The following is a 27,311-nucleotide window of genomic DNA, read 5'->3' on the forward strand; positions in this document are numbered from 1 at the left end:
GACGTGAAAAGCAATGGAACTGCATAAACTGCGAGGAGAGCTCTTCGAGGTGATGAAACATCTAAGCTTGTGCGAAAGTCGAGCAGTTCCTGGGCTCATGAAGGGTTGCAGTCACATCATTGAGGAAATGCCGGTGAATGCTATCTACAAGCGAAGACAGCTCGTTTGAAGTAAAGTAACACTTTTCTGCTCTGGGAGAAGTTACACTAGGTACGTTGTGAACTGTCAGTGATCCCAAGTTCATGTCTCTGGTGGCGGCACTCAGCCATAGTATCAATTCCAATGTTGCTAGGTAGCAGCACAGTCAGAACGTGGTCCTGCCATAGCTTGGTCGACAAAATAAACTCTAACATTTCTGGCAGTCTAGATTGAAAGATCATTTCTTCTCATCATATATAATCTGTATTTGTAATTGAACTTGGGATGATGAACAATCGCCTGTGTGCTAATGTCAGTCGTTATATAAACTTCTTCTTGTGTTGAAATAACTTATTCTTTTCCCGCTTGATGATTTTCAGGCTCTAATGAAGTTCTACATTTTATTCATGGATGAGCAGTACCATGAACGTAGTGTTCCACGAACCTACTGCGCTGGCGTAGCAGGGGGAGAGGTGATACTCCCACGTGGCGCATCCCAGGTGGCCTAACCGGCTTGCCGGCGGACTTGAGGGAAATAAAATACCTCCCGCGGACGAAAGACACAACCCCCTCTGGGTGGGGGATACAGACGAAGAATACACCCACAGTATCCCCTGCCTGTCGTAAGAGGTGACTAAAAGGGGCAACCAAGGGATGATTGTATTAGAACCATGAAACTACTTGTGGTTAGTACCACCACGCGGGGAACACCATGGGCTGCTTTTACTTGCGCGTAGTACCACTATGTTAGGTAACAAATAGGTTTGTGATTAGTAGCAAAAGAGTACGTTGCCGTCTTTTACAGTACCTGTGACTAATACCACTGTATGAGCGACACCATGGTTCTAGCTTGCCTGTGATTAATACCCACTATATGAGGAACACCACGGGATAGCGCGAGTCCCTGTGGTTAATACACTTACGTGATGAACACCGTAGGTTTGTGTTGCCTGTAAATGGCGCCACAATGTGGAAAACACCATAGATCTGTATTACATGTGCAAAATTCATTACCTGTGAGTAGTACCACAATGTGTGGAATACCACGAGTCTACGCTACTTTTGATTAGTAGCGCAACATGATAAACACCATGGTTCTACTTTCCTAGCGGTAAGTACCATTATGAGGGGCCGGTAACTAGGATTTTGGACTCTTTTAGACTAGAAGCATCATCGATTCATTATTATGCTATAGACGCAGTCCCTTGGTCAGTAATACTATTATTTCACGTGTTTCTGTGAATCCGAGACATTGCGTGTCGGATCCACTGATTGTTTTAAATTCATATCCATCCATTCATTCTTCGTCCTCACGTTTTGAATTCTGGTCAGTGGAGTATTTTCGACTTTTAATTTGTCATTCCACTTTGTCTCACTTCGTGCCATTAGGGGCCGATGACTTAGATGTTAGGCCCCTTTAACCAACAAGCATCATCATCATGAACTTAGTGTTCTACAATAGTTGTTTGCAGCTTTTGGTCTCAATAATTAGTGTTTGTTATGATGTACGCCAGATTAATTCTCGTAAATCATATCCATTTTTGTTGAAAACAATAGTAGGGAACTAACGTTTTTAGGTAATAGGTAACTTCTCTGCTGTCTCGTTGAGCTGTTCATGATTGTATGAAAATGTGGGCTGTAGATTAACCTCCAGAAGGCTCTCCTTGTTAGTGACCTATCCTCTGAGTTGTGCCTATCTTCCACCCTTGCTCCTCGTGTTTGATGTATGATTCTATACTTAGTTTCCTTTAATTGAGATTATTGCATTTCAGGACGTGGTGTCGTCACCGCTGCCTTCTAGACTACATGGCTACCTGTCGTCACCTGTGTGCCACTTGCTGATGGAATTGCTGGCCGTGGTGAGGGCGCTTGCTCAGGGAGAGGAGGAGAGTCACGACCTGCCTCGGCTCACGGCCACCGCCGGCGAGGTCATGACGTCCAGCGTGAACCGCGTCGCCACGCATATCAAGAACCTCGAGAATAAGAGCGACAGACTTGCCGAAAGGAGACTTCTGCTCGAACGGGTCGTGCTCACTGTCGAGGTATCGGATACAGTTTAACAAACATATCAGCTATATATCATGCTACTAATTTTTGGGTTGGTAACCATGTTTTGTCCCATACCATTCATTCAGTTTATTAGTGTGTGTGGGGGGTGCTGATTCAAAGTTCTGCCACAAGATGGAGCTTACTGTTTTTACTTGCATACTTTTTGAACTTACGAAAATATTCGTGAATACATAAACTATGCAAGAAATAAAATACACTGTACATTCTGTGTTATAGAATACACTTTATTGCAACATCGATATATTATGGTTTAAAAATGGTAAAAAACTCGGAAGTATCATCAGCACTCTCGCATTGTTTGGCAACGTGAAACATTAACGTCGGTTTTTAGTGCAATTCCGCGTACAGTACGAAAGTTTGTCACTTTAAATGTATTATAAAAATTGTTTCCTTAGATTTCAACAGTGGCTAAGCATGTGTTGCAATTATCGGGCAAGTAGTAGGGAGAAAGGCTGTTTCAACACATTGTTGTCCAGGTGCGCGCTACTCCATTCTTATCTGTGGACTGGCAACAGGAGCACACCTGGCATGCAAAGTAGGATGAAATATAAATACATGTAACTTTTAAATGGCAAGAAAATGGTTCTAGGACTCTGTTTTCATCTTTATTTGTCTATCCATCCACCTCACTGTCACTGCTATCACTGGCATCTTCACTCATATTATTATTGCCGTCAGCAGACTCATCTGAACCGAATGTCGCACTTTCACTTCCGCACGTATATTTTGATGTTGACGGACACACATCTTCACAATCACTAGGGACATCAGCATGCAATTCTCCAAATATTTCATCATTACTCAAGCTGTCTTTGTTACAGCGCGCCTGACAATACACTCGGTACTGAGTGTTATGAAACCACACTTCCTGTGCCGAAAGCGTTGTCAATCTATCTAAATTCTGATCAACAAAGACTTTAGTTTGTAAACAACACGAAATATTTGGACTAATAAACTGCGGAGAGAATAAAATCATGCAAGAATGAAGCAATGAGAGAAAATGTTAATTTACATAGCCAGTCGCCCGCGCATGAATACAAAACTACGTTAATTTAGGTTTTAACACATGAGTCTGCCATTTCAAACAGTCAGTTTCTTTCTGCCAAAATTTCATTCAAATTTCAGTCGCTGTTATCTTTTTGCGACAAGTAGATAAACAGTTTCTCCGAGACATACATTTAATTCCTTTTCTGAACTGTAAAGCAATTTCGTGTCCCTTTTCTATATTTGTTAAACAGCTGATCTACATTCACAGTCCCAGAAGAACATTGGGTCAACAACAAGAACGAGTGTTATCTGACTGGAACCTTTGAAGGTACAAGAGCTGAGTTCAGTTGTTAGTTTCAAGTAATAGTCAAAGATCTAATTAAGTTTCTTTCAGATCAATTTATTAAGGGTAAAGTAAGGGTGTATTCTGCTCGAAGGCAGGTCCGAATCTCCGCAGAGGTATGCCTGAGCCAGAGTTTACGTACGGTGAGGTGGCCAGTTCCTTTCCGCTCCTCCAGCGCGTGGCAACCCATCCAAATCTCGACCACGCCCAATGTTGCTTAACTTTGGAGATCTCACGGGATCCGGGGTTGCAACACGGCTACGGCCGTTGGCAATTTATTAGAGTTTGGTAAATATGTTTCGCTGAAGAACAGACATGTACGATGATATTAGGGTTGCCACATTTTCATATGAGAAATAAGGGACACGGCATTCTTCAAAAGATAAGGGACTGTTCATAAATACTTGAAAATCAAACGTTAGGCACTAATTTCAATTAGATTATAATTAGTTTCATTGATAGAATAAGATAATTATTGAAATTCGTAAAAGAAACTAATTTACACCCTTCTTACAGTACATATGATACATTGCATTAGATATGACAAAAAAGCAGAAAAAACATTATTAGAATTGTCTTATTTTCTCCACCTGTACTTCACATTTGGCTTAGCTGAATTTAAAATTGCACTGTGTAACTGTATCCTGCCGTGGAACTCTCTGCAAGATATGTTCATGTTTCCAGTAATTAGTAGTTCATTTTTAATCAGATTTGTGAACGGCTGTTTCTACTGTCTGTCCACTTGTTAGACATTAAGGAGGAAATGCATTCAGAAAATGCAGGAACCTGGGAACACTAATTACAAAAGACACAGGATTTTCTAATTTAATTGGTTTCTGTTGTCCTTTACGGCTGGTAAACACTGAATTTTCATGAGAATCTGACATCTTAATACTGATGTCTTCAATGAGCTTTGATAACTTGAGAATTGGTACATAGATTTAGTCTCAAACAGCATGAAGAAACACGTTGGAAATTGGAATGGAAGACCTATGGAAGTACGCGAAGGAAGCATGCTCAGCTTTACCAGCAAATGGCGAGACATCACGAGATTTGCTTCTTCTGAGGCTTCAAAGAAGAAAAAAATAATGGAATTACTCTGAACTTCAATGGCGCTGAAATCAAATACAGATTTTAAAGTATTTAAGAGACAAAAAAAGACAAATGCTTGTTTTTACAGTTCATAATACCGGATGGAAAATTTTCACCTCAAATACGGAACAGATGACAATGCTAGATGATACGTATGACAAGGCAGTGCAGTGAGATTGTACTGATACAGGGTTGGAGGTGCCCTTCCTTACTGCAGAACCGATGGTGAATGAAAAGAGGCTCTGGCCTGGAAAGCTTGGAAAAGCTCCAACCCACTCGTCCACAGCTTGAGCACGACTACATATTGTAGATTTTAGGCCAAAAGAGAGCTTTTTATGCGTGGTTCCCGAAGATGCTACATGAGCCCTTTATTACTGACCGAACGAGATCCTCCTTCAATCCAAACGTCTTGTTTTGGTCAGAAGTCCGACGATGTTAATGGTCATATTATTCCGTATTGAAGAGCAATATAATGTAAAACAAAAGCTAAAGGTTACTATTTATTCTAACCTTAAAAAAGGTACATATATATGATTAAATTAGTTTCTGTCTTGCTAGAGACCATCATTAGTCAAAATCCATAAAATGATTATAGATAAAATTTATAAAGCAAAGGTGTCTTGTTGATATTCTTCAAGTTGGAAGAAAACTGAGAACTTACAGAAGACGTGTGATCATGGTGAGTGTTTATCATCCAAATCTTTATTTGTCTTGCACTGAATTCCTCAAGCGAGAAAAGTCCTTCTAAAGATCGTACAGAAAAGTCTTGCAGTTACCTGGCACCCACAATCGTGTGGTGGATCGTGGAGAAAGCCATTGACTGTGTTGACCATGTTGGAACTCTGCTGAAATTGAGCATACACACACTTTTGATTCAACTAATACAGGTCAGGAGGCAGCACTGAATGGTTCAAAATTTAAAAACATGTCTGTCAGGGCTGCATCTATCTCCGTTCCTTATTCACCTGTATGCAGAAACTAAAAGTCTACATTGGTATGAAGATTGAAGGACTGAGCTAGTTGGCCATGCGGTTAGGGGGCTTGAAGCTCTGAGCTTGCATTCGGGAGATCGTGGGTTCGAATCCCACTGCCCTGAAGATGGTTTTCCGTGGTTTCCCATTTTCACGCCGGGTACCTTAATTAAGGTCACAGTCGCTTCCTTCCCACTTCTGACCCTTTCCTGCCCCATCGTCGTCGTAAGAGCTATCTTTGTCGGAGCAACGAAAATAAAAATTGTAATTTAAAAAAGAAGAAGATGGGAGGAGATATGTTGATGAAAGGCAGAAAGAGATGATGATCTCTCACCTTGAAGACGAAAAAAATTGGGCATCAATCTGAAGATTAAAAAGACCCGAGTTATGAATATGGTACAGCTGTATGAAGAGCGTGGAGGAGGCAACATCAATCAAAGTAGAGACTGCGGTTCTGAAATCAAAAAATAATTTTTGCTTGGTCAATGTACCCTGTCCCTGGTCTGGAAGAGGAGAGATATTCTTGTGTGGATGTGAGAGCTGGATGTTGAAACAAGCAGACAGGTGCTCTGGTGTTTGAGAAGGCTCGTACGATTACCATGAACTGCAGAGCGCATCAAACTAGAGGTTGGTAAAGTCATTCAATGATCAGCGGAACAAGAAGACTTGGCCGCCAGAGGACGCCAGTGTGAAAGAGAACAACTTGGAGAGAGCTCTGATTTATACATTTGCCGAAGGTGGAACTTGACTGATCATATATTTATGTCACGCAATATTTGTGCTTTTGGAAGTTGGCAGGTCTGCGTGTTGGAATGGAGCAAATAGAAGGCACGTAGGTATCTGGTGTAATATGCACCAAACAAGTCCAATTTGTTTTCATAATCTTGAGAATTTAAGGCAAATTTAATGCATCATCTAGTTAGCTAATTAGATTTAAACAACCATTAGATATTTAGATTGATGCATTCACGGACCGTAATTGTAGACATGGTAATAAGCTTTTGCCATGTCGGGAAACAAGGTGAACTTTCCCCCTGTCTTCAGAAGACAAGATACTCTTATATTGAAGTAATTTAGATCTATTTGACTCCATATTATTTTAATATATTTGCCAGTATTTACCAGTTGCTACGGACATATTCTGAGTCATGCCCCAGGCGGCTAGGACTGTACATTTCACCGGTGGTCCATAACCTGTTAAAGGAGAGATCCTCACTTGGACTATGTGTAAGTAGCGTAGCATCGTGCTTCATGAATTTACCGAGCTCAGAACATTTTAAGCAAGCCTCGGACCTATGGGAGTAATGCAGTCCCACTCCCATTTGATAGGCGAGGGACTCCTTGGAAACAACTTGGCGAACGAACTGGAATTCGATGGGCAACTATCAATATTAATGGGTCTTATGGAAGAAAGAAAGTAGAACTGGCTGAGTCTGCAAAGAGGATGCATCTGGATGTGCTAGGAGTAAGTGATATTCGGGTAAGGGGAGATAATGAGGAAGAGACAGGAGATTATAAAGTGTACTTGACGGGTGTTAGAAAGGGAAGGATAGAGTCTGGGGTAGGGCTCTTTATCAGGAATACCATTGCACGCAATATAGTTTCTGTTAGGCACGTACATGAGCGAATGATGTGGGTAGATTTGTCAGTGGGAGGAATTAGGACAAGAATTCTGTCCGTGTATTCACCATGTGAGGGTGCAGATGAGGATGAAGTTGACAAGTTTTATGAAGCATTGGGTGACATCGTGGTCAGGGTCAACAGCAAGGATAGAATAGTGCTAATGGGCGATTTCAATGCGAGAGTTGGGAATAGAACTGAAGGATACGAAAAGGTGATTGGTAAATGTGGGGAAGATATGGAAGCTAATGGGAATGGTAAGCGTTTGCTGGACTTCTGTGCCAGTATGGGTTTAGCTGTTACAAATACATTCTACAACCATAAGGCTATTCACCGCTACACATGGGAGGCTAGGGGTACCAGATCCATAATAGACTATATCTTAACCGACTTAGAATTCAGAAAATCTGTTAGGCATGTAAGGGTTTTTCGTTGTTTTTTTTTTTCCTCGATAAAACAGACCACTATCTCTGATCTAAGTATCTCTATGCCTAAGTACCTGGATATAATTAGTGAGAAGTTTCGAACAGTAGACAGTAAGCAAGTTCAGGATATAGAAAGTGAATGGGTGGCATACAGGGGTGCTGTAGTAGAAACAGCAAGGGAATGCGTAGGAACAACTGTGTGTAAAGATGGGGAAAAGCGAACATCTTGGTGAATGATAAATTGAAAGCATCTTGTAAACGTACAAAGAAGGCTTATCAGAAATGGCTCCAAACAAGGACCAAGGCAGGCAAGGAATTGTACGTAGATGAAAGAAACAGAGCAAAACAAATAGTTGTTGAATCCAAAAAGAAGTCATGGGAAGATTTTGGTAATAACCTGGAAAGGCTAGGTCAAGCAGCAGGGAAACCTTTCTGGACAGTAATAAAGAATCTTAGGAAGGGTGGGAAAAAGGAAATGAACAGTGTTTTGGGTAATTCAGGTGAACTCATAATAGATCCCAGGGAATCACTGGAGAGCTGGAGGGAATATTTTGAACATCTTCTCAATGTAAAAGGAAATCATCCTGGTGGTGTTGCAAACAGCCAAGCTCATGGGGAGGAGGAAAATGATGTTGGTGAAATTATGCTTGAGGAAATGGAAAGGATGGTAAATAAACTCCATTGTCATAAAGCAGCAGGAATAGATGAAATTAGACCTGAAATGGTGAAGTATAGTGGGAAGGCAGGGATGAAATGGCTTCATAGAGTAGTCAAATTAGCGTGGAGTGTTGGTAAGGTACCTTCAGATTGGACAAAAGCAGTAATTGCACCTATCTATAAGCAAGGGAACAGGAAGGATTGCAATAACTATCGAGGTATCTCATTGATTAGTATACCAGGCAAAGTATTCACTGACATCTTGGAAGGGAGGGTGCGATCAGTGGTTGAGAGGAAGTTGGATGAAAACCAGTGTGGTTTCAGACCACAGAGATGCTGTCGGGATCAGATTTTCAGTATGCGCCAGGTAATTGAAAAATGCTACGAGAGTAATAGTGTTATGTTTATGTTTCGTAGATCTAGAGAAAGCATATGACAGGGTACCGAGGGAAAAGGTGCTCACCATACTGGGGGACTATGGAATTAAAGGTAGATTATTAAAATCAATCAAAGGCATTTATGTTGACAATCGGGCTTCATTGAGAATTGGTGGTAGAATGAGTTCTTGGTGCAGGGTACTTACTGGAGTTAGACAAGGCTGTAGTCTTTCACCTTTGCTGTTCGTAGTTTACATGGATCATCTGCTGAAAGGTATAAACTGGCAGGGAGGGATTCAGCTAGGTGGAAATGTAGTAAGCAGTCTGGCCTATGCTGACGACTTGGTCTTAATCGCAGATTGTGCCGAAAGCCTGCAGTCTAATATCTTGTAACTTGAAAATAGGTGCAATGAGTATGGTATGAAAATTAGCCTCTCGAAGACTAAATTTATGTCTGTAGGTAAGAAATTCACCAGAATTGAATGTCAGATTGGTGATACAAAGCTGGAACAGGTCGATAATTTCAATTATTTAGGATGTGTGTTCTCCCAGGATGGTAATATAGTAAGAGAGATTGAATCAAGGTGTTGTAAAGCTAATGCAGTGAGCTCGCAGTTGCGATCAACAGTATTCTGTAAGAAGGAAGTCAGCTCCCAAACGAAAACTATCTTTACATCGGTCTGTTTTCAGACCAACTTTGCTTTACGGGAGTGAAAGCTGGGTGGACTCAGGATATCTTATTCATAAGTTAGAAGTAACAGACATGAAAATAGCAAGAATGGTTGCTGGTACAAACAGGTGGGAACAATGGCAGGAGGGTATTTGGAATGAAGAGAGAAAGGCTGAGTTAGTAATGAACTCGATGGATGAAGCTGCATGCATAAACCGGCTTTGGTGGTGGGGCCATGTGAGGCGAATGGAGGAAGATAGGTTACCTAGTGGAATAATGGACTCTGTTATGGAGGGTAAGAGAAGTAGAGGGAGACGAACACGACGATGGTTAGACTCGGTTTCTAACGATTTAAAGATGAGAGGTACAATATTTAATGAGGCTACAGCACTAGTTGCAAATTGAGGATTGTGGTGACGTTTAGTAAATTCACAGAGGCTTGCAGACTGAACGCTAAAAGGCATAACGATGTATAATTATGATGTATGATGTCAGTATCTATTTCAGCTCCCAGTTACTGTGGTACTTGCTGTGTTTGTGTTCCAGATGATCAGTATGGCTGCCTTACTGTGTGGGGTTGGTCAGACGCTACTGAAACCTTTTAAAGTGCCTCTAGTCAAGAAGGGAAAGAAGAAGAAAGACAGTTGTAGTAGCCACCAGGTAAGCCTACGACACTTCCATCTAGATCTTGGTGTTTCTACAAGGGAAAAGCCAAGAGTCAACAGTTCTATTTAAAGTTAAGAACTTCATATTTAGGTTCCGTATTATATAACAGCAAGTTTTTAACACGTTATTTTAATTAGAAATTTTATAAGTGTATACCCTACAGGACTATGATTTTCTTAAATCGTGATTTTTTACCTGGACATGTTCACACCTTTTTGTAGATAGATAATGTATAATTTTATATTCACTGTTATATCATACCTGAAGTATTGTAAGGTTTATTGTCCTCGATTAATTGTTCTTGGCTGATGATGACAGGTACACTGTCGAAACCGGTCCCGAGTGTATAAAAATGTGAAGGTTTAACTGTAATGTAAAACTGTCACATAATATAATGTATTGAAAAGGTGGAACTTATTGTACTTTTCTTTGATGTGTCAACAGTTCTATGACATTAACACTTAAGTCAGTCTGACAGTAAATGATAGGTATTGTAATGAAGTTACAAGTGGTCTAGATCAGTCCATGGTAAGAAAGCGTATTGCTCTTATGTACCGACAAGACGCCCATAATTCCTCGTAACATGGAATGAGCTATAGTGTCTTTTGCAGCATGCCTACTTCACCTTCTCTCTAAGTAAACATGCTTCGTTATTGTCACCAAATCCTTCTTGATTACTGTCTGGTTGTTAAACTTTCCAGTATGCAGACCCCCGTAAAAAATTAAAGTTTCACTACTCCCTCGGAGTTTCGAAATAAGACAAACAGTAAATATGTTGCTTTGGGTTTCGATGAGTTTTTTTAACTTAAAAAAAAAATATCTTTCTTATCTTGACAGGTTAACATGTGACAACAATGAAAGAAAAAGAACTACACAAACGATCATCTTAAAGTCTTCGCCTGTCAGAGCCTCCCCAGTTACAACATCCATGTCAGATCTAGTTTTCTTGGTCAGAGAAATTTGGTTCTGTCTCGAAACACTAGGGCACTGTGGAGAGTCCTGTTTCATTTGAAGTCTATTGTTGTCTCTGTAGAATTGCATGGATCTTCAGCAAGAAAGCAGGTCCCTTTTCGCGTATGAAGTGTGTTGACAGAATGAAGGGGCTTTCTGTTTGCATAATGCCTAATCTATATATATAAAATAAGAGTTTTGTCTGTACATTGCTCAGAATTTGAAAAAAAATGGTATTTCTCTATCGGTCATGTCCATAGTAACAAGAAAATGCACTTTTTACTTTTCCGTAATTTCTGTCTGTCTGTCTGTCTGTCTGTCTGTCTGTCTGTCTGTCTGTATGTATGTACACGCATCACGAGAAAACGGTTGAAGAGAATTTAATGAAAATCGGTATGTGAAGTCGGGGGATGAGCCTCTACAATCTAGGCTATAAATCATTTTACTCGCCCTGAGTGAAATGGTAGTTTAGGGGAATGCCTAAAATTGAATTCTCAACTATTTATGTTATTAGTGGTCTAATGAAAATCGGTATGTGAAGTCGGGGGATGAGCCTCTATAATCTAGGCTATAAATCATTTTACTCACACTGAGTGAAATGGTAGTTTAGGGGAAGGCCTAAAATTGAATTCTCAAATATTGTTATTGGTAGTCCTATCTTGATGAAAATCGGTATGCAAAGTCAGGAAATAAGTCGCTATATTCTAGGCTGTAAATTATTTTATTCACGCTGAGTGAAATGGTAGCTTAGGGGAAGGCCTAAAATGTAATTCTCAAATATTTCTTATTAGAGATGTAATCGATGAATGCTACATAACTAAGGTTATATAGTATTAAATTTCCTGTTATTCATGTCTTATACATTGTTACCGTACTGACTATGATCACAAAGATATTCATGAATTTGGATTTTTGTTACTAAGTCCATATCAGCGCCGAGTAACGAGAAAATGGGTAAACAGTATTTAATGAAAATCGGTATGTAAAGTCGGAGAATAAGAAACTACAGTTTACGGTATAAAATATTTTACAAATCACAGAGTCGAAAGAAAACTAAATGTGTAGGCCTACAATATGGAAAGCTCATAACATTGATCAACAATAACATTACATTGACCATTGTTTGTCGTGATGTGCTTTGTGTCTTCTGTTGCCCCTCATCTCCGGTAGATAGGATTACTGCTGCGTACAGAGTATTTTTTATTTGATTTACGTCGCACCGACATAGATAGGTTTTATGGCGACGATGGGATAGGAAAGGGCTAGGAGTGCCTTAGGCCTTAATTGAGGTACAGGCCCAGCATTTGACTGGTGTGAAAGTGGGAAACCACGGAATACCATCTTCAGCGCTGCCGACAATGGGGTTCGAATCCACTATCTCTCGGATGCAAGCTCACAGCTGCGCACCGCTAACCACACGGTCAACTCGCCCAGTCGTACAGAGTGTAACAGTCTGCCTGAATATTGATCGGAAGTAGCTGGGGAGTTAGATAACTTTCTTCTTTAGCATGCTATTCCCCTGGTTTATAAATTTTCTGATACTACTGGTACGTAACACACTGGATCATCATAGCATTCGGGCTATTCAATCCCTACTCTGAGGCACTGATTGGAATGAACAGTGTGCATATTTAACGGAATAATGGCAGATGAGTGTTCATGGCAATCTGCGGCCTGGTCATCCCAGCTCTGGAAATTTGGTCTATCAGATTGGCACCGCAATCTAACCGCAGCACTGTTCGTTAAAAGTGATAAAATGTGCGGCTTTCCATTTGATCGAGTATTTTATATGATAGCATTGCTTTTAATCACTACATTCATACGTACGTTTTTGTAATGACGTATGTTGATTTCAGTTAGGAAAACCACAAAGTCAGTCTTTCTGAGAATCCCGTAGCGAAGCACGGGTACATCAGCTAGTAATAATAATAATAATAATAATAATAATAATAATAATAATGTGCTGGCTCTTTCACTAGTTTGGGAACATGAGGAACGATGTTCTGCTGCCACTGGTTGAAGAGTTTCCACATGTTCCTTTAATTTATAAAGGAAAGGTTGAAACATCATTTTTTTCCGGGAGATAGTAGGTTCGAATCCCACTATCGGCAGCCCTGAAAATGGTTTTCCGTGGTTTCCCATTTTCACACCAGGCAAATGCTGGTGCTGTACCTTAATTAAGGCCACGGCCGCTTCCTTCCAACTCCTAGGCCTTTCCTATCCCATTGTCGCCATAAGACCTATCTGTGTCGGTACGACATAAAGCAACTAGCCAAAAAAAAGGAAACATCATTTTTATTTAAAAAGCCATCGAGGATATGAAAGGAAGTATGATAGTTACTTTGTTGATCATTTCTGCGGGAGTGGCACGGCAGCTGGGAATGATGTACTATGTCGGTGCTGGTAGCACTAAGGAAAGTGTAGTTACCCAGTCGTCTCTAATTTGTACTTTCAGAATGTCTTTCTAAGAATGCATCTGTTAGCCCCTTTTTTCTAAATAAACACGTAGCAGCAATTATACAGATTAAACACAAGACCGAAGTTAGCTTGTCCATTAAAAAACACCAATTCAAGTGTACTGTTTAATTCACATGCCGTTAATAATAATAATAATAATAATAATAATAATAATAATAATAATAATAATAACAATAACAACAACAACAACACAACAAATATCTCAGGTCACAGGGGATCAATAATCAATCTTTCAAAACATCTTATGTTGGTCAAACTGGGAGAAACTTTCCAATACAATATCAAGAACACTTAAATGCCAGTAGATATAACTGTTTCTCAGCCATAAGTATGCATATGAAGGAATCCAACCATGATTACACGTCAACCAAACAAGATTTAAAGGTTATTACAAGGGGGATCAAATATAAATGGGATTTTATTTTTTATTTAAATTCATTTACTGAAAAACACAAGGCAATTACAATTAATTTTTCCACATAGTTTCCTGCTTTGGAAATACATTTGTTCCAGCGTATGGGCAGCTTCTTGATGCCCTCATCGTAAAAAGAACAGGGTCGTGTCACCACACACCTGTCATCTTCAGAATCGTTGCCCTCCTAGAGCTTCTTCAAGCGGTCCAAACAAATGGAAATCGCATAAATCCATCACCTTCTTCTGCAAACCTCGCTGTAAGCCTCTGAGAGACCTCCAAACGTCTAGACTTTAGATTTTCGGTCAAAATATTCTCACCTGTCGATTGTCGTCAATAATGTCTTTAACCGCACTAATGTTTTCGTTTATAATGCTAGTCCAAGGACTGCGATCTTATTGCTGATTTTCCGCACGTTCTCGTCCTTCCATGAAATTTTTATGCCAGGCAAACGCATGCATCTTTCACAATATTTGATCACCGAACTGTGCAGTCAATCTCTGGCGAATTTCCACCGCTGTAACTCCTTCATGAGCAAGAAATTTTATAATTGTGCATTGCGCACCGGAGGGGTGCACCTTTTGCTCCGACATCGTGGGCGTTACTGACGAAACGACGAGAAGTATCTAACTGCACGCTCTCCCCACTCCTAATGGTCCTGCAATGCAGGGCCAGTCCTACCAACTGTTAATGTTCAGGAACAAAAATCCTGGTTATATTTGATTGACCTTCATTGTTTGGCACAGAAAGGCCCCTTACTCAATATCTTAGAGAACATACACATTGATCAATATATTAACCCTGAATACAATTTAAATGAAATGAATGAAAAATTGGATTCTTTATTTAAAACTTTTATTCTGCTTCTTTGTAGATTTACATCCAATAATAAAATGTCCGCCCCCAACCATCTGCTCTGCCTACAGTTCCTTTATGAATCGCGTCAAGTTCACTCCCTCCCCTCCTGCGTACAGCACATGATAAACCGGGTTAGTGTGCACAAAACCACGCATGTAAACACATCGTTCATCTGGGCAAAGAAGGTTGGTCATAGCTTTTATTACCCATAAACACACGAGACTACCCTTTGTGTTCTTTTGCCATTCAATTTACTTTAACCTTCCAATTTCAGGCAGTCGAGACATATGCTTGTTGGCAGTAAACCAAATCACGTTATACCGCCTAGTCCAATTCGTAGACAAGTGGATAACGGTGCACACGACCTTATAAGAGCATGGACTTTTTCTTAATAAGAATATTTTAACATTCATAACATTATTCTTACTTCAATATTAAATGTTTTAAACTACAATATGTAATGTCTATTTTAGCAATCTACTGAAGATGAAACATGTAGAGATGTGAAATTTAAGTTTAGAATTCACATTAACCATAAGGAGGATACTCTTCAACAAAAAGTCATTGTTATAGTGATTCAGCTGTCAATACAGAAACATGACATGTAGCATGTCTGTTGTTCTCTTATGAAAATACACTGCTATAAGGTCATTGACTAACTAAAATATACTAAAAGAATACTGTATTTACTCGTGAATTAGACCCCCTCTCGTATTAGACCCCCCCCCCCTGGCTTTTCGAGACGAAGAAAATTAAAAAAATAAATCTCACTTATAAGACCCCCCAACATAATTCGTTAGAGAATGATGATGATTCCACTTCGAAGCGGGTACAAGTCTTACTGCAGCTCTGATGACATCGCACAAATTTGTGAATAGTTTCATCTGTACGACCTACGCAAAGAAAAACGTGTCGAATCCATGCGGTACATCTGTGTGTCGTAGTTAAGAAATGTCCTCCTCTGTAGCGTACGTCTACTGCAGCTCTGATGACGTCGCACAAATAGGTGAATAGGCCTAGCTTTGTCTTGAACCCGCGCATTGCAAGCATGCATCAGTCATGCTATATATCTTTGTTTTGTAGTTAATAATGTCCGCCAGCGTAATGGCTAGCACAATTAGTTGCTGTTTTTGGGGGTCTGACTTTGATTCCCGGTACCGTACTGCCAGAGATTTACGAATAGCAGGAAGGCTGATATGCGGTAAAAGCGGTATCTGTAACTCCCCTCCATTAGGAGTGTGTCTAAAAAGAGCTGTATCACCTCGGGATGAGGAAACGAGTTTACTTTAGTTGAGAAATATTTGCGGTTGTGCTATTTTTACAGCAGGCGAGATCATTAACAAAGTGGTCGTTTAATATCTCGTAACTCTGGCCAATATAGGTATATATTTGGAGAGAAGTAAGTTTAAAACGTGATAAAAGCTATCCAATTCAAACGATCGTTTTACTCGCCAACGTACCTAACAAATAATAATAATTTTATGTCCCGACGTACTTTAAACGATATTCGGAGACGCCAAACAAAACCTACTAGGGTATGCGTTAATAAAAAAAGAAACAATGAAGTACAAAATTAAACATTATGATAATAAAACGCATTACCACCACACCTGTAGATATCCATAAATGCGGTGTATTTTCCTGTTATTTATTTTTATTTTTTCCGTCGAACTTTTGGCACTATCAGGGCGATAATATACCTAACCTAAACAACGTGGTCTGTCTTATCTCATGGACAGCTGTTTACACAAGCATGAAATATACTCTAAAATAAGGCTCTGTGTTTCAACAGCCGCAGTTATCAAAAGAATGTTTCCAGTTACTATGTATTACATTCGGAAGTAAAACTCGTAACATACGCTAGTTATCAGCTGATGGTTTGGCATGCCTTCTACAGCACGGCTTTATTTGGAAGGAGTGGCTTCTTCTACGTATACACCAACTGGGAATAGATTTACACTGTTTGGACTCCATAGTCGGGAACGAAATTATTTTTAAAAGGTTCAAAAAGACGGGACCTTGCATGCTCTTGATTGCAGAGCATGGCTCAAAGAGAATGAGACATGGCTGACGCGACTGATGAGATGGCAGTGAAGATGACGTCACTTAGAATGGCGACACGCCGGTAGCAAGGCAGGGAAGTTGGCGGTGCAAGGTGATAATTCAAATGAAAGCAGTGATCAGATTTACTGTGTGGTAGGCCTATTGCTGAGCTGACAGAGACAAATAACTGGCCATTAAGTTCTTTTGTATCAATATTTAATTATATGATAACACGATACCCTTATCCCTTTCTTCTACGGGATCGAACATGAAGTGAGACGAATCTTCGTAGCGAGTTTTTACGGCCATATGCCCTTCCTGACGTCAACCTCACCAGAGGAATTAATGAGATGTATCGAATGACGTGATACGAGTAACTAAAATGTACTTTTATATGTACCGTAGGCCTAAAATTCGTGTTCACCATTTTTTGTTTTTTACGTTTAGAAACACTGCCTTCCGACGAAAATAGCCAGTATAACTTAAATACATTCTAAGTTTGTTAAATAATAGTATAGAATGTTTACACGCACAATTTATAGCTCTTTATAACCTAGAAGTCCTGTGTTCGCTGCACAAAATTTTGAGGTTATCGCATATTGGACCCCCCTTTATTATTTTTGGCTGTAAAAGTGGGAAAAAAAGGGGTCTAATACGGGAGTAAATATGGTACTTGTTATTATTCAAGTGAAAGTAATGCTCATTGTAGCTGTCGGCTAGGGGTGGTAGGAATTCCGTGTCCCTTCAAATATTATCCATCAACTTAACAAACAGACTAAACTTGTGTTTCCTTCAATCAGATGCAGTCTCCTCCATCACGTCAACTGGAGTGTTTCAACCGGATGGTGTCGGAGATCCACAACGCAGCGGAAACGCTGGACCAGGCCTTGGACTTCTGGGAGGCGATGTTGAGCGAGGAGACCGCGTCGGAGGAGCTAGCGTCGCAGTTGTGCAGCCTGACGCTGGCGACGGGCGACCGTGATTCTCTCCCATTGCCTTCCTTCAGCGAGACGGTTCGGACGAAGATCACCGATGGCCTGAAAGGGTCGTTAAAAGAGATACGACAACTGGTGCAAGTTAAACTGAGATACGTGGCCAGTGCCAAGGTTTAACAGTTCATGTGTTTCTCTTTCACTCTCAAGACAGAAAGTTCCGAACTGACCAAAAGCAGGCTCAACAATGAAAACTTTGTAAAAGACATTTTTTTAAATTCTTCTGAATCCGTCAGTGTTCTGTCGTCTTTCCTTCTGTTGTTATGTAACCTAGAATTTTGTTGTTATTCTTTTTTTCCCCCGATCAATATTTTTAATGTTGTTGAAAAAATATAGTGAATCCTCCTTCATACATGTGATGTCCCTGACAGCAAGACGGACGTGGCAGGCGGGAGAAAATGCCTGTTGCACGAGGAGAGAAGAAGAAATGCGTCAGGATATGCAGTCTTGTGCAGAAAGTTGGTGGTGAAAGGCATCACTCTCTGTTTGCACAGATGATAAAGGTTTCTCCTTATTTTTAAAAACGAAGTTTTAGATGTTCAAATATGGAAACGTGATCTGTAATCGTCTGATGTAAGTGAGAAAGGTTTGCAACTAATAGTGATATAGTATACAATAAGTTGAGTCGAGCCGACCTGCAGCTTCCTCCTCTATTAATACAATGCCGTTTCCACTTATGGAAGCTCATGGTAGGGAATTTAGTTGTCTGAAATTGTTGTCCTTTCAGGATGAATTTCCGTTTAGTGTACTCATGCTGGATCAGGTGGATAGGACGGATGACTGTCAGACTCCAGGCGTTCGTCTTTTTCTGCTGACCTCTCATGTCTTCAAGAAAATTCCAGCAGTTCACAGTTTTGTCCTCACGTAGGAATTCATGGTGCGCAACACCACTCATCTGTGGGTCATCTTCTGTTGACTGTCAACTGTCCTCGAAACAGTCTTTTATTTAACATTTTCCCCAGTTTGAAGCAGAAGCAAATGTTAATTCGTTGCTCCTAATATTCAGACATCTTGACAGGTGCAACAAAGGCAAACTAATAGCTGCTGGGTGATAACTAATTGTTTCAGAAATTCAGTAGCTGGTTACTAAGACTTCACATTTGCATGTTTTTCTCAAAGTTTTGTCATTTCTGGAACAGGCCTCGTACTCAGTCATCGGCACCAGAGGAAGCCATACTGTGATATAGTGAACACTGGATATTGAAAAGGCATTCGACACTGTACGCACGGACAGAGTTTGGATGGCACTGTGCTGGAAAAGACTAAGAATGCCGATAGTCGTGTGAGAACACCGTTGGGAATGACCGATAACTCGCAAATAAAGACAGAATTAAGACGAGGTGGAGTCTTTTTATCACAGCATTGAATGAGATCCAACAAACACTACATCGGTACAGATAAAATAAGGGTAAGGTTGGAGCGGGGAGCACAGCAGCAGTCAGGTAGTGAATGATGGACGAGTTGTTGTTACTGAAAAATGATGGATTAACAATCTGATATTTGCTGTAAAAGGCCGATACAACAAAGACTATTTAAGAAGTGGACGAACTTTAATCTCCAACATTCCTATCAGTGACTGTAGAGCGTGGTGAGAAACACTAGATTAGCTGCCCCACAGTCAAAACTGGTTAAGACGTCCCTTTGTAGCGCGTTTCCCTGCTCATTGCAAAGTCCCAGTCCATGTCCTATTAAATACATGTTAAAAAAACATGGGTAGCGCAATTACCTCGCTCTTTAGTGCGTTTGTAATATTCCCACCATAAGAAATTTTAATTAGCGTTTCTGGCCACGTTGCGCGCACGATGCACCAGCGACGACTGGCCTGGGTGAGGATTTGGTAGAGAACTTAATTTCACGGCCCTAACGTGTTGGTCTACAGCTGCAGCGAGCCAGTCTTTGATCTGGGCCTGTGGATCACGCAACAGTAGCTTGTGTGATGTGTTGGTGCTCAATTGTGTAACAATGTACATATAGTGGTTTGCAGGACATAACAGTTACGGAGAAGTAAAGTTTCTTGAGAAAGTGGATATGCTAATGCACACATGAAACGTGCAGATTGCCCAGATGTTGGGCATTTGTACCATAACTTTAAACATAATTGTAAGCTACGTGCATAGTTCGCGTCTCTAAGAACATTTTTCCTTGATGTTTTGCTATGTTGGTGTTCTTAAAATGTCATATTTCTTTATTTATTTCATTAATTATAATTGTAAACCGTTGTTTTTTTTTTGTTTTCATCATAATTATTTTTACAGTCAAACTTAACCTTAAATTTAACAGCATATTTGTTTTTTATTTTTTAGCACGTTCCCTCTTTAGGACGTTATTTTTTTCGGTCTCCACAAAAACGTCCTAACCAGTTTTGGCTGTAATATGATACAATTATTGACTCCCATAGCAAAGAGAGACTTTTGATAGATTTCCGCCCCTCTGCTACCTCCTACAGCAGCTAGAAGATCGTTCTGAATGACTCCTCGTAAGGAAAACAGGAGGCAGTATGGTAATATTTAACCTGTTCTGTCTTGTTTCGTCTCCTCTCCTCGGTGTGGTGATGCAGAAGGGAAGCAGATGGAAGAGCAGCCTGCATTCTAGTCATGAGCTACCTCTGTTTGAGAGAAAAGCTAGCAAGGCTACGTCCACGATCACTGAGCTCAGTGCTTTTCTTTCGAAATGTCATGTCAAGTCATAATTGTATCCGACAGTCACCAGAAAACTATACCTCAAGTTGGAAAATGTCTTTTTTGTTTTGTTGTTGGATTATGGGCTTGATACCAGACAGGTGTATTGGGTTCAGTTCAGTTTCTCTCTCTCAAGAATAATGTAATGACCGAGCAAGTGGTCACGCAGCTGCGAACTAGCACTCGGGAGTTAGTGGGTTTGAGCCCGACTGTCGTAGCCCTGAAAATGGTTTTCAATGGTTTCTCATTTTCACACCAGGGAAATGCTGGGTCTGTACCTTAATTAAGGCCACGGTTGTTTCTTTTCCACTGCTAGCCCTTTCCTGTCCCATCGTTGCCATAAAACCTATCTGTGTCAGTGCAACGTAAAGCAAGTTGTAAAAAGAATATTAAGAAAGATAAGGTAGATGCTAAGTTCAAAGTCGCAAGTCTCTAGTTTGAGCTGTAAGTGCAGATGGTGCTGTCGTTTCCTCTTCATGTAAAATGTTGTGGTGAGGCTTATCAAGAGCGCACAATAGAGGAAGATCAGGTGAGGACATCTCCACATCTTCAATTGTATTCATGAGCATAGCGACAACACATTTCCCCCTCCTAAGAGACTCATTGTGAAAATTGTAATGTAATACATGTAGGAGGCTGCTGCAGAGACAAAGCATATAGGCACATCTTTAATGGCAGAGTTTAGAAATATAGTACGATGTAAAGCTCGTCAAATGGTTATTGAACCTTGTATTGTGCCTCTAGCATCTGTCTACATGTTATTTGCTTTCATAACAGTTTACAGTTGTCTAGTAAATAGAGTACTTGCTTGCTGTGACTCCCCTCAGTAGTCACGCCAGAAACCTCTTTGTGCGCTGCAAAACGTCAACTCTCAGCGACTTTGATTTTGTGCTGTATTGAATGATGGCAGGTACATCCCCATGAGGACAGGCACACAGGACGCACTGTTGGTGAGAAATGAGTTTTGAGTGTCTTCTGCAACTTCTGATAGGACACTGTTAAACATAGTGCAGTAAGAGCATTTGAACTAAGAACCAGCTCCCAGAAAGTTGGCAAACTTTAAGTTGATATTGATAGGTACCCTCCCAATTCAAGGCTTCAGCTGAATGCCGTAGCCAGTGAATGTGTCGACTGATATAAAGATCGTCGTCTTGTTCTATTCACAAATAGACAGGCTGTCAAATATGCTGGGAGATCCTTTATGTTGCACCAACACAGATAGCTCTTATGGCGACCATGATGATGGAAAGGGCCTTGGGGTAGGAGGGTAGCTGCCGTGACCTTCAATAAGGTACAGTCCCAGCATTTGCCTGGCATGAAAATAGGATACCACGAAAAGCCATCTTCAGGGCTGCGAACAGTGGGGCTCAAACCCGCTATCTCCCGAATGCAAGCTCACAGCTGCAGGCCCCTAACAGCACGACCAACTCGCCCGATAATATTGGAGGTAGAGAGGTAATAATTGAAACATGTTTGGGATGACCACCAACAACGAGTGCACAAACAGGCCAACAGATGGCACTGGACAGCAACACGTCTGGTACAAATGGCCACACATGCTTGACATGACATGGGGTTTTTGTTGACATCAACAAGGAGTGCACAAACAGGCCAACTGATGGCACCGGACAGCAACATCTCGGTGATGGCACGAGTCCCATATATGGTACAAGAGCAGCTGTCGTGTGAGAGGGTGTCAGATCCGCCTGCAATTGCGATATGCTGGCGTTACAAGAAAAGCCCCTGTTAATGAAGTGTTAGTCAGTAAAACCCCATGTCATGGTGGTCATGTGTGTCAATTACTACCTCTCTACCTCCAATATTCCATGAAGTATTGCCTCGTCGAATGTTAACAGACTTTTGGATCACCCTGTATATATATATGCGTAGCTGCGAGCTTGCATTCGGGAGATAGCGGGTTTGAATCCCAGTGTCGGTAGTCCTAAGGATGGTTTTCCATGGTTTCCCATTTTCACACCAGGCTGTACCTCAATCAAGACGACGGCTGCTACCTTGCCTTTCCTAGCCCTTTCATGTGTCATCATCGCCATAAGATGTAAAACAGATTGTAATAAATATACAAATGTATATAACGAATACAAGTACGGTTTGTGGATAAGCCAGTGAGATCATTCAGATCCTCAAGTGAGGAACCATTAGAAAGCTGTGGTCCACAACGGTTGCCCTTTGCTCCTTACGGATAATGTTACACTGGGTTGATAATATCAGGGTTTCTTCGTTTGTTTCATATCAACTTGTGGAAGTAAATTCCAATGCATGATGTGTCAATCATTGACTAGAGACGTGTAAGAGTAGCAATTAGGGCAGGAGTGTCTGTTTAATGGTCAGCATAGTCGCCTTCGGTTCAGAGGTCCCCAGGCTCGGGGACTGTGTCTTGTCCTGCCACACTATCTTCAACACCGTCGTCGTAACGTGTGCCATACAAGGGCTGCACAGTCCCGCTACTAAAAACCATACGAAGGACAGAAGTTAGACAGTGAACGGAATTTTAAAAATTCTACCAATCATTTGATCACCACTGAACTGCACTAGTGACATATTCCCTGCCAGGCAGAGTGGCTCAGACAGTTGAGCCACTGGCCTTCTGACCCTAACTTGGCAGGTTTAATCCTGGCTCGGTCCGGTGGTATTCGAAGGTGCTCAAATACGTCAGCCTCGTGTGGGGCAAAATTCTCAGTGTCTCTGAAAACCACAATAATGCAGTTAGTGGAACGTAAAACAAATTCCTGTTTCTTCCTGTCTGTGGATCACGTATAGGACAGCTCTGTCTTCCTCTTACTGAGGGATTCAAATATTCTCTTTGTTACTGTCCATCCTCAAGAAATGCTTCTCTTCAACCACACTTTCTGTTCTGTCATACAATAATATTAATTACTATTTTTGTTTACCGGGTCTTTTCTCAAGTAATTTCAAACAATTCGGAAATTTATTGAGCATCTCCTCTTCCTATAAACAGACATTTGTTCCAGTTTGTCCTCCATACGTAAGAGTGCAAGTGTCCAGTATGAGACTTCAGTGGCCACAGTGTATGTCCAAATGGAAAACTTCACTATGGCGGGATAGAGGAGAGAACCTAGTGCTTCAGTACTTAATAAATGCTTTACTGATTGAAAATGAAAAATCACTTGTTTCGCAATTTAAATAGGCATTAAAATATGAAGAGATGGACAGTAGGCAATAGACAGCTATGGAAGTCACGTTGTGAGTTTCACAAATAGCAAAAGTCCTCTCAGTTTTAATTACTGCATTGATGGGGTGAAAGTTCTGCGGATCACTGTAAGTACCTAAATGAGAGCATTAGTCTTGGTAAGACCACAACTAGTGTATGGGACCCTCACCAAAATTACTTGATTCAAGAACTGGAAAAAATCCAAAGAAAAGCAGCTAGATTTATTCTGGTTGATTTCCGACAAAAGAGTAGCGTTACAAGTTAGGGCTGGGAAGACTTGGGAGAAGGAGGCGAGCTGTCAGAGGAGAGATGGCGTGGAATGATATTAATAGACTGTGTCCGTATGTGACTTTGTTTACTTACAATAATACAGAACAATTTCAAGAAAATATAATAACGGTAGGTTGAATCCTAAATCCTGAATCATAAAACAACTTAGTGAAGCATTTTGAAGTTATTTGAGCAAAATATAACCCATTGAATGCAAAAACAGGTTCGGGACTGAAGAGGTTAAAAGTAGTAAAGATCACAATATGAAGATGAAGTTGGAATTCAAGAGGACAAATTGGGGCAAATATTTGTTTATAGTAAGGGGAGTTAGGGATTGGAATAACTTGCCAAGGGAGATGTTCAATAAATTTCAAATTCTTTGCAATCGCTACAAAAACAACAGATGGGGAATCTGCCACCTGGGCGACTGCCCTAAATGCAGATCAGTTGTGATTGAAGCCTTAGCCTATTATTATTAAAGCAACCTACCTATTCTCTTTAGCACAGCACAAAAATACATTCTGATAACTTCTGTTTCATAAGTGTAATTATAATTATTTTAATAATAATATCAACAAACATATCTGTGTTGTGCAAGAACTTGAAATGCAAAAATAAATATTACCATCTCGCTTTCTTAATTATAAGAAATTAAGCCCATTGCATAGAAAAATGTTCATGGCAATTTCTTTAGCTGACTTCCAATTTTGAAGCAATTTGCATGATTATTTGTTGTTTAAACTGAAACGCATCATGCAAATAACATTCCTTTAAGCACACACTAACTGTACTCACTGAATAATGCTTGTACTATCTCACGTTATGGACTTTTTTTAATGCTTAATTTGGTCTGTCAACAGCCATTATTGATACTTTTACAAAAATTTCCTGTGAAGTTTGAGGAATTTATATTTGTCACAAAATATATCTAGTTTTCAATGTCAGGGGATCGAATTAGAAAGGTCCCATACTGATGTTTTTAATAGTTAAGGAGTTGGAGGTTTTACCAAGAATCCTGCCAACTAACAGATTTGTATTAGAATGTCATAAAAATTGTTGAAATCAATCTGGTTGAACTCTACAAATTGGCATTCATATACAAAGCCTTAGTGTATTATTATAAGATTCTGTGTGACTCATTGGGGTCTGATCTTCGAACTCTGGCCACAGTGATCGTTTATGACTTACCCAGAGATGCCAACTACTACGGCAGTACCGGTTATAACGGATTTGATGAAATTAAACTGCTCTCTTTTTACATCAATTCTCCATTTGCGCTGTATATATTAAAAAGTTTTGTACAGTGGAGACCACAGTCAGAAAATAGTTTGTTAATGAGCAGTAACATTCTTCAAATGAATAGCGATTCACAACACATGTGCTTAGTTTCTCTTGTCTATCTCTGATTAGCTGGAAACGTAAGAGCCGAGTTCAAACATTTAACTGAAGCACATATTTTGTGAAACGTGCAAATGTAATTTTTTCAATTGAACATGGAGATGGAGTGACTGTCCACTTCTTATGAAATTTAAAAATAATGTGAAGATATGGAAGCATCGAATGATAATGCAAGAGAGACTCGTCTTTTTTTACTATAGAAAGTGACAGTCAAGTTCTGTTTTTTTTTTTTTTTTGTTGAACAGGACCTTCTTTTATCCGGAGCAAGCCATGGCACTGCGGACAATTGCCCTCTCAAGGTTGGCATCTCTGGTTAGCTTTTCTCCCCAAGGAAAGTTAGAAATCGGATTGAAGATAACAGAGGTAGACTTTTTCAGATCTGCACCCAACGCCTGTGTTGCTTCCCTTCTGCGTGACTATTTCAGACGAGAAAGACATCACGGACCAGCACACGCACTCTACAGACAGACATTAACCAGGTGCCAAATAAGAGTGCAGTGTCACTGTCATTGAATTATTTAATTTATTTTTTCTCCTTGTGATTGAGAGTTGCTGTGAACAGGTCACCTTTCCAACATGTAAAGAACATTTGTCCATTACTGGGAAAAAATGAAAAGAAATTACAAGTGTGTTTTAACATGTGTTTTATTGTATATAAACCTTGTAAAGAATTTAGGGAATTCATTTTTATTTGCCCATTTCAAGTTTGTTTCCCTCCCACCTATTTATCGAGTTCGAAATACCAGGCAGAACTACCGACAGAGAAAGAACTCGACAGAACAGTATGGAACAAATAAAGGAGGATTTAAAACTTCATTAACAGTACAATAAGTACAATGTGGTGAATGTAGCTACATCAACAGACGGCTTGTTGGCTCGAAGAAATATGAAAGTAAATTATTTATTTCCACTCACATTAACTTCACTGTTTGGTTGAGACATGTTGACAGAATGAAACTGTAATGGACCACATGGTCTGGTTCTTCGCTGGAGGATGATGAACTCACTGTTAGGGCCATTTTTTGTTTTTAAAATAGGAGTGGGATGGACAGCCGCTCTACATCTAGGTTATCACTGAAGTGCACGAGGATAATACCTATTGCGGAAAAGATATGGAAGACGATGGCCACACGGTGAGCCTTAAAAGTGGTGGCTTCAGAGACCCTGCATGCGGTGACGACTTGGATAGAGTAAGCTGTAACAAGCGGGCCTTGCACCTGCGTCGTACTGATAACTTGTCAATGGCTCTTCTCTTTCACTGCTTGCTGTGTAGCAAAGTGTCGACAGTACGCAGCACTTTTGTTTTCTACCAGCTGTATGTATAAGTTTTTACCATTTTTTTTTGGTAAAGAAAACGTAATTTTTAAGGGAAAATCATTTTTTGTTTATTCAAAATACTGGCCATCGGCTTCTACACACTTCGCCCATTTGGTAAGTTATGAATACCGTGACAGAAAATCTGCTTATCTTTTACAGCAAACAATTCATTGAGCCATTTTCATAATTGCTGAAGTGCTGCTCTGCGAGCGTGCGGCCCATTGATGCAAAGACGTGATAGATGACGCCAGGTGCGGAAGCATATCCCATCCAAGTGATTTCAAGGTGTCTTTTGCTGTGTGGGACGGCGCATTGTCGTGTAGCAAAATCACTTTGCTATGTCTTCTGCTCTATTTTGGTCATCTTTCGATCAATGTGTGATTTAAATTAATCATTTGTTGACAATAACGTTTTGTATTAATGGTTTCACCAGATACGAAGCATGGTCTTCTTGCCAAAGGGATTTGGCCTTGGTGGTGAAGGTTTTCATCAGCTATCACAATTCGGTCCAGAAATTATTTTCTTTCGTGGCTTTGAAGCAGGAATTCACAAGTGACTGCGATTTGCCGTTTATTAAAACGTATGAAAACCATTTACCAAATTTACTGATCTTACCGATTGCTCATAAACACCTGCTGATTGTTTCTTGTGACACATTTAATGCTTGTGCCAATTGCTGTTGAGTTTGAGTTGGGTCATCGTACAGTA

At 40.3% G+C, this 27,311-nt stretch overlaps 1 protein-coding gene across 1 annotated transcript in view; it reads left to right on the plus strand.

Moving 5' to 3' along the window:
* The window catches only part of psidin (phagocyte signaling impaired), a 117,070-nt gene extending 91,007 nt beyond the window's left edge, over window positions 1–26,063 (plus strand). Inside the window, exons 15-17 of the mRNA XM_067159309.2 lie at window positions 1,911–2,180; window positions 9,897–10,010; window positions 17,559–26,063. Of these exons, the coding sequence (XP_067015410.2) occupies window positions 1,911–2,180; window positions 9,897–10,010; window positions 17,559–17,870 (696 nt within the window). The 3' untranslated portion in view covers window positions 17,871–26,063. The remainder of the gene's footprint in view (window positions 1–1,910; window positions 2,181–9,896; window positions 10,011–17,558) is intronic.
* The last annotated feature ends 1,248 nt before the right edge of the window (window positions 26,064–27,311 follow it).

This window comes from Anabrus simplex, chromosome X (assembly GCF_040414725.1).
Source record: "Anabrus simplex isolate iqAnaSimp1 chromosome X, ASM4041472v1, whole genome shotgun sequence".
NCBI lineage: Eukaryota > Metazoa > Arthropoda > Insecta > Orthoptera > Tettigoniidae > Anabrus > Anabrus simplex.